Source organism: Ornithodoros turicata, chromosome 2, assembly GCF_037126465.1.
Source record: "Ornithodoros turicata isolate Travis chromosome 2, ASM3712646v1, whole genome shotgun sequence".
Classification (NCBI taxonomy): Eukaryota; Metazoa; Arthropoda; class Arachnida; order Ixodida; family Argasidae; genus Ornithodoros; species Ornithodoros turicata.
Window position 1 is genome coordinate 146,875,624 of NC_088202.1, and position 7,802 is coordinate 146,883,425.

Sequence of the window (7,802 nt, forward strand, 5' to 3'; positions counted from 1 at the left end):
CATGTATTTTTTAAGCGGTTTATTCTTAATGGGGGATTTCGGGTACCCCCCCCCCCCCCGGGATGCGTGTATATTTGCAAAAGTTCATTAGAGAGTTTTATACAAAAGTAGGAGTAGGGAGGGTGGGGGGCAGAGAATCGTTTGTGTCAGCACCAGACAATTAACCGATCCTGCCTATTCGAAAAGCTTATGGGAAGCCTACCACAGGGTCTTTTAGCGAAACCGAAGAATCGTTCATCCCCGGATGTAACTCCAGATGGATTTCAGCAGAAGTGGATCGTGGCGGATCATTCACGTGTATTCTTGTATAGTAAACATGAATTTAGGATTCCGCGTTTGCGGCATTTGCCGGAAAAGTGCCGAAAGACACCCGCCGTATATTTTTTCGCGAAATTCGGCATGTTTCTAAAAACTCCGAATTACACTTTTGCATATGGTGCTACATGCCGAAAATGCCGGTATCCCAGTGCACTTTTCCTCCACCTCGTTTCCAGATGGAATGCGGGGAATACCGCCCGTGCCTGCGGAACTGTAGCTTCCAGTTCAGGGAGAAACCTTCCTTTGGTTGTAGGGAAAAAAAATGTCCCTGGTTGTGTGCGTTAAAGAAAAATAAAATACAATAAAAAAGGTCCCGCAGGCCCCTGCGCGGCAAAATAGACAGGGGCGTAGCTGCGGCCAGCTCACGAAACACATCACAGCAGGCGGAGTGTTATCATTCGCACTCCCGATTTGTTGAAATTGGGATGCATTGTTTTATTTTCTTTTTCTTTGCGAACTCCAGTACGTACCACAAGGTCGAAGAAGGCTGGTGGTGGTGCTGGTGAAATGGCTCGCGTGCATCAACGAAGTTGTGGTGGTGGTCATGGTGATAGGGCTCGCCGGTTTTGGCCTTACGGAGGTGGGCAACGTCACGACTGATGCCCTGGGGGAATGTGCGTCCTGGGCCGACTTCTATACGGGAACTGTGCCAACATATGTCTGAAAGCGTCCGAGGAAAACCCAGGAAAACCCCCAGACAGCACAGCCGGCACCGGGATTCGAACCCGGGTACCTCACAGTAATCGAATTATCTCCCTTTTGTCCTGACCAATCTCGCTTAGTGGCTCACGGCAATATTTTGATTGGAAGAAGAAGAAGAAGAAGATTATCGCCCCTTGATGGCCCAGGTCAGAAAGTCCTTCCTTCTTTCTACTATCATGCGATGTCCTACCATCGTCCTTGTCCCGCGTGTGAAGCCGTGGGTCTTATGACTCCCCAGGGATTACCCTGCACGAAACCCACACTGTAAACTGGAAAACACCCTTATGGGTGTAAATGGCTTGTCCTATAACTGACACCTATTTTTACACCGTATATGGTCTGGAACACCCTTTTTAGAGGGTGTATTCCGTGTAAATCACCCCTGCAAAGGGCGCTTTTCTTTGAAAATGCCCTCTTTTGCACCCTTTAAACACCCTTTTAAGAGGGTGTAAGATCGTTAAACACCCTCCTAAAAAGGTGTATAAAGTGTGCAAAAGACGGCATTTTTAAGGAAAAGCACCCTTTCAAAGGGCGTTTTACACGGGATACACCCTCTAAAAAGGGTGTTCCAGACCATACGATGTAAAAAGAGGAGTCAATTATAGGACAAGCGATTGGATTGGATTGAAAAAACACCCATAAGGGTGTTTTTCAGTTTACAGTGCAGGCACAATCGCCCCGTGTGGCTTGTGGCCACTGTGCTTAGTGGTGAAAGAAGAAGAAAGAAGGTCAGAAAGTATGAGGAAGAAGAAGAGGACGAAGTATCCTCCAAACTGCGCAGCGTAACAATGCCCCGCCGCTGTCTCTGTCCCGAAGCCCTGATACGACGACTGTTGAAATCTACCCCGCGTGGCCGCATAAAAGCCTGCGTGATTCTTTTCGCTGTCTATATGATGGTGTTCGAAGTGGCTACCTACGTCGTCCTGCCGGCGTTCGTGTGGCCTCGAATTGACAAGCACGACGACCAGTTGAGACTGTTGCTGGTCGCGGATCCGCGGCTCAGGAACCCGGGGGATGCGGAGGTGGCAAGATGGGACACTGAACGATTCATGCGAAGAACCTTCAAGGTACCGTAATTTCACGCGTATTGGCCGCGGCTCATGCGCGATTCTTTTCTTTTCTCACGGCCGCTCTGCGGCTTATCTGTTAACTATTTTGCCCTGGTACTTTCCTCATACCTAGGTTTTAACCAAAACGGCGACAGTGTCTTTGGAACAGCACCGCCCTGCCAATGCACGAACAATGCGTAACAGGGGCACGTCCACACTCGAGTAGATTCACCTTCCTGGTGAATCTACTCTCGCAAGCAGCTCTAACGAAAGCTGCTACTGATTCATGTCTTCTGGAAGGCCACTGACCCGTCGATCCATGAAAAAACACACAAGGGCACAGTCCGATCTTGTTAGAACTCTAGAGCTGACCTCCTTTGTTGTACACCATGCCGACCCTGGAGTATGGACCACGGGGTTTATGGCCTTCTCTGTGGTCTCCTTTGTTGCACAAATCACTCGCCTGGTATTGCCCGCGGCTTATCTGCCCGAAAATTTGCAAAACGTTCGTAAAAACGGGTCCTGCGACTTATCTGCGGTGCGGCTAATACGCGTAAAATTACGGTAATTCGAGGAAAGTTGTGACGACATGATCATAATTGAGACAGGGAAGCTTAACCAGTGTATAGGCATGTCGTGCCCAGCAGTTACCCAAATGGAGGTGGAGCACTATGTTGTTCGCATATAAAGCGCTCCGATTCAGACGTGGACAGATGGAAAGAAGACAGCAGGAAGGAGTGGGGCGACAGGGGGGTTTAGTATGCGTCCTGGGCCGACTTCAGAGGGAACTGTGCCGGCATTCGTCTGGAAAGTCTTGGGAAAACCCAGGGAAAACCTCAGACAGCAAAGCCGGTGACAGGATTCGAACCCGTGACTGGGAGGTGACACGGGTTTGAACGCCTTTTTGTGACAATTATGAACAGCATAAGTGTCACAAAAAAGGCGTACGCCTCCCGTTTTCAACAAATTAGGGCAGATAACGATATCATTCGAGATGATGGTTGGCTAGGAGTGTGCTATGCGGTGAAGTTCATTTCTAAGAGTGTGCCAGAGGCACAACTACGACGTCGCTGTTATTGCAGAACACCTCAAAGCAATCCCTCTCGCTCTCGTGTTGATCGTATCGGATTGTATCGGATTTGTATATTGTATAAGATCGTATAGGAAGTTGAGACAACTTTTCATGGCACCGGCAGACCGCTTTTATTGGTCAGAGGTCGTTCACGCGGTGTTTTCTGACGTTTGCTGTTTCAGGACGCGTTAGAACACGCGCGCCCGCACATGGTTGTTTTCTTGGGAGACAATTGGCGTAGTGTTGACGTCGAGAAGACGTCTTCGCTGCACCAGCAGCAGTTCAGCCACGTGTTCGGTGCCGCGCGAGACGTGTCCAAGGTCCTGGTCCTCCCTGGGGAACTAGACGTCGGCGACGACCCGGACAGCCCGACGACCCTGAACAACACGATAGCGTTCGCCAAGACGTACGGATGCCCCCACGTTGTGCGCCTCGGCAAGAAGTACGACTTCTTCGTTGTGGATTCGCTCTCCAGAGGACACGCTGACGTGAGTTGGAGCGGAGCCCTTGTATAAAAAGGCGAGTCTGGCCATTAATGGGACCTTTTAGGAAAAAAAAAGGAGGGAGTAGTTTTAGTCCTTCTGAGGAGTAAATTCATGGCCGCAAAAATTAGTCCATTAGGGAGGAATTGCACGGCACTAAATGAATGTCACGGAGTGGGGTCTGCATTTTACGCTCTGTTCTAAGAATCCTGGATACATATTTCATATGCAATATGATATATGATATGTCGTGTCATGATGACAGGACACAACACGGCATGACACATGGCATGACACGATACGACACGACACGGCAAGATACGATATATGATATGATATGTCGAGCGATATAAAGCCTTGCGACACGCATAGGGCACAATTTCGTAAGAAAGAACCTCGAACTATTTTTTCCTCCGTGTGGTTGGAAAATTGTTCACTTAGCTAAGTTAAGCCCGAAATTCCACGAAATTCCCGAAGAGCACATATTTACGCAAACTATTGCATTCAGGAGGCCGTTTGCGAAATTCAGTGACTATTTCTAGTCCTGGGGAGTAAATTTTGGGGTCGGGGGGTCTAAAATGGGGAGTAATTGCAATCTAGAAGACTACAGGTTTTCCCGGCGATTTTAATCCAAGTTCCAGCTAAATTAATCCATGCCCCATAAAGTTTGCATGGCACGTGGATTAATTTCGATAACGCTTGGATTAAAATCACCGGGAAAACATGTAGAAGCCGCAATTACTCCCAATTTTACATTCTGTTTATTTATTTTTTTTATGTGTACCTGGAGCTCCACCCACTTTTTCAGATCTGTGGCCACCAATCACCGGTCGAAATACAGTTCGGTATTATTATGACAGGCTTTCCAAGGTTATTATACCATAGTTAAACTTCGCCCTTATTTACATGGCAGCATCATGTTGGGGAAAACTGAATTGGTGTCAATTTTAAAGGGATGCAGTAGCGACGTATATACGAAGACTATTGATTTTGCTGACGCTTTTAGTCAACGCCATTTGCATGGAGAGAGGCATGTCGGGAAGAAGCAGAACTGCGTGAATGATATTGCTAGCAGAACTGACTGGTCGGGAGAATGGTATAGCGCTTCTTCGTACGTATAGGCAGCTGTCGGTATGATCTTTTAATGGTGTAATATAAGTAGAGGGAATCAGAATGGTCAAAGATGCAAAATTTTGTCTAATGTAAAATTTTCCTCACCTCACCTTTCCTCACATGGCCCAACGTCAGCGACGAAACGTATCATTTTCGCGTAAATAATTATGGCGGAGCGAAAGTTGACGAAGCTGACGATTTTGCGGATAATTACGATAGGATATATACAGTGTATTCACACGAGCGACATCCTCACGGAATATTCTAGTGGAAGAAAAAGCGAAAACACTGCTTTCAGATCCAAAGTTCCGTCCCGTCTTACGTTGAACATTCACACGGTGAGGAATATCGGGAGTGGCGTACCGCGCATTTGGCAGACGACACTTAGCAGACGACATTTAGCAGACGACATTTAGCAGACGACATTTAACAGACGACACTTAGCAGACGACACTTAGCAGACGACACTTGGCAGACGACACCGTCAGCGTTTTTTTTCCTGTCGGCTGCTACGGAATATGTTGTGGCTGTGTAGCAGGATATTCCCCACGGGTAGCAGTGTACGTGAGAATACGACGTTGAGCGCTCGCGTTCACGTGACCGCAGAAAGCTATGACGTTTTTCGCATCTTCCGCTTCTGGGGGAAATGTCGCTCGTGTGAATACACGAATACTCCCAGGATGAAACTGAAGTAGTTTGTGAAAATTTTTGTCGCGAAACCCCCGCTTGGCCATTCCAAGCAACACCTCCATGCTAGGAGGAATTTTTGTGTCATGGCTGCCCCCATAGAGCTTAATCACTGACGTCACCCCTCCTGTCGCTGCCATCGAATCGGGTCATTTGTTGCAGTAATTAATTGGTTTCGGTTTACGTGTTTTTGTCGCGGCTGGTCGCGGCGAAGCGCAAAAGGACGTAATTCATTGGTGGACATGGGCGTGAAAGAGCGTCCTTTTGCGCTTCACCGCGACCAGCCGCGACAAAAATATGCAAATCGAAACCAATTAATTACTGCAACAAATGACCCGCTTCGGTTGCAGATTTTTCTCTAAAAGGTATCTACTGAAGGTCCGAAGGCGCCGAAGTAAAAAAAAAAAAAAAAAAAATACTCATGCCAATGGTGAGCTGCATATTTCTTGTATACACCCATCCGTATAACTTCTTCTGTGAGGATGTATTTAGCGTTATTGTTTCCGTAGATATTGGAAAAATAGAAGCACAAGTTCAGGCAATATGTTATGACCACACGTGTTCATTTGTATGGATAAAGCGGACTCACGATGCAGTTTTCAGTGACGAAAGTACGTACGCAATAATGTGCAAAAGGGACGTAAGGAATACGAGACTCCATCAAAAACATCACACAAGTAAACATGTCACAAGTGGCTGGAGTCAGAGAAATGTGCCTGGTCTCGTCTATAGCAAGCTAGGATTTTGTGAAGCATCGAATAACCATCTTTTCGACTTTCCACTTACAGGTAGTGTTTTGACACAGACAGACGCGAGTGTCTGTATCTCCTTCCGCACTGTTAGATGCACTATAAACATGGTGGTTGCTTCTGAGCAGTTTGCCTCCCTTCTCTTTGTTCGCGTCCCTGAAAAAAGTTTCACATTATTCGCACTTCGAAAATCAGCCCTTCTAATTACGGCGGTTGCTATGCGCATACCTGCGGTTCCGCTTGAGAATGCATAGAATGGGCGGCGTGGCATCACACGCGGATACTCCCAAGACCGCCGCTGGTGGCGCTGGCGCGATGGAGCAGCGCGCCCCCTTTAGGTGTCGCGCGCTCCCTGTCGAATCTTGTTTTGTGTTCATCCGTTTTTGTGTGTTTCAGTCTCGCTACAGTTACCTTTCATCATGGCCCCACCAGTCCGACGCGTCCCTCATAACCGAGTTCCTCTTCTATTTCGCAGCCATCGCACGAAGATTTAAACAGCATGCTGAACACCGGCCAACCGGGGACCGTCCGCGTCCTCCTCTCCCACCTACCCATCCTGCCTCTGCTGGACAGGAGACTAAACGCCTTGCTCGATACAGTTAAGCCTCACGTCATCTTCTCGGCTCACGAAAGAACTCCCCACCTCGTCCGGGCTACAAAGACTTCACCCGCCGGGAACTTGTCCGTCACCAAGAACTTTGCGACGGGAAGTTCACGCTTCACGCTGAAAGAAGAAACGAATTTGTTGGAGTTCCTGGTACCTTCGAGTGCCTACGACGTGACGCCGACGCCAGGATTCGGCCTGGCTATTTTCAGCGAAAGTATGCTGCTCGACTACGCCACCTTGTGGACTCCTTCACGTACTCCTCACCTGGTCGGCTATGTTACCCTTACCGGCTTCTGCGTTTTCCTTTATATTGTTCCACGATTGTAGTCCCTCTGTGGCGACGGCGTCGTTTATGAGGTCACCTTTGTGACATTGTTGATGTGATGACGTCGCAATAGTGATAGGTACTACGGTGCTTCTCACAATGTTATGCAGTCGTATCGGAGCCTATAGACCTTGATGTTCGCCTTTACAAGTTTTATATGAATTAAAGATGTAGACGTTCCGTTATGAACATCACAATCGGGTGTCCTAAAAAGGAGCAATGAAGTGACCCCCAAAATATTTTTTTGTTTTTCGCTGCGACGTCTTCTGCAAGGAATATGAACGAATGAGCTCCTTCAAAAGAGCGAGGAGCGCAGGTGCCCTAACCAGCGTGCACAATGCTCTGTTCCGCACACCTAAAAAAAAAAAAAAAAAAAAACTCTCCACATCCAAAGAGTGCATAGGCGAACGAGAAGACTTCGTGACGTATCACGGGCCCCTGCACGTGACCAGTGTCGTCCAACGGCACAGCTCAAGCATGTATAAGTGGCGCGTGAGCCGAGAAGAAAAAAAGAAAGAAGAAATGCACTGAGGCAGTTCCTACGTCACGCGGGGCTCGTGTGTCTCGTCCGCGACTGCTTTTTCCGACAGTCTTTTGGAAATTTTATTGCCCAGTGACAACACACCGCATAGCGAAAATATTTTGCATGGCGAGTCACAGATGAAGATGGCACAGATGAAGCAGGGTTTTGAGACACG

General features: G+C 48.0%; 1 protein-coding gene across 1 annotated transcript; it reads left to right on the top strand.

Annotated features, from left to right (window-relative positions):
* Window positions 1-1,781: 1,781 nt before the first annotated feature.
* On the top strand, window positions 1,782-7,284 carry LOC135384236 (uncharacterized). The gene is made up of 3 exons (XM_064613448.1): window positions 1,782-2,087; window positions 3,324-3,629; window positions 6,648-7,284. The coding sequence occupies exons 1-3, from the start codon at window positions 1,809-1,811 to the stop codon at window positions 7,104-7,106; spliced, it is 1,044 nt and encodes a 347-aa protein (XP_064469518.1). The 5' UTR covers window positions 1,782-1,808; the 3' UTR covers window positions 7,107-7,284.
* The last annotated feature ends 518 nt before the right edge of the window (window positions 7,285-7,802 follow it).

Coding starts and splice junctions, on each gene's coding strand:
- LOC135384236 (XM_064613448.1), top strand. CDS start 1,809: ATGCCCCGCCGCTGTCTCTGTCCCGAAGCCCTGATACGACGACTGTTG. Junction 2,088..3,323: donor TCATGCGAAGAACCTTCAAG/GTACCGTAATTT, acceptor TTGCTGTTTCAG/GACGCGTTAGAACACGCGCG. Junction 3,630..6,647: donor TCTCCAGAGGACACGCTGAC/GTGAGTTGGAGC, acceptor TCTATTTCGCAG/CCATCGCACGAAGATTTAAA.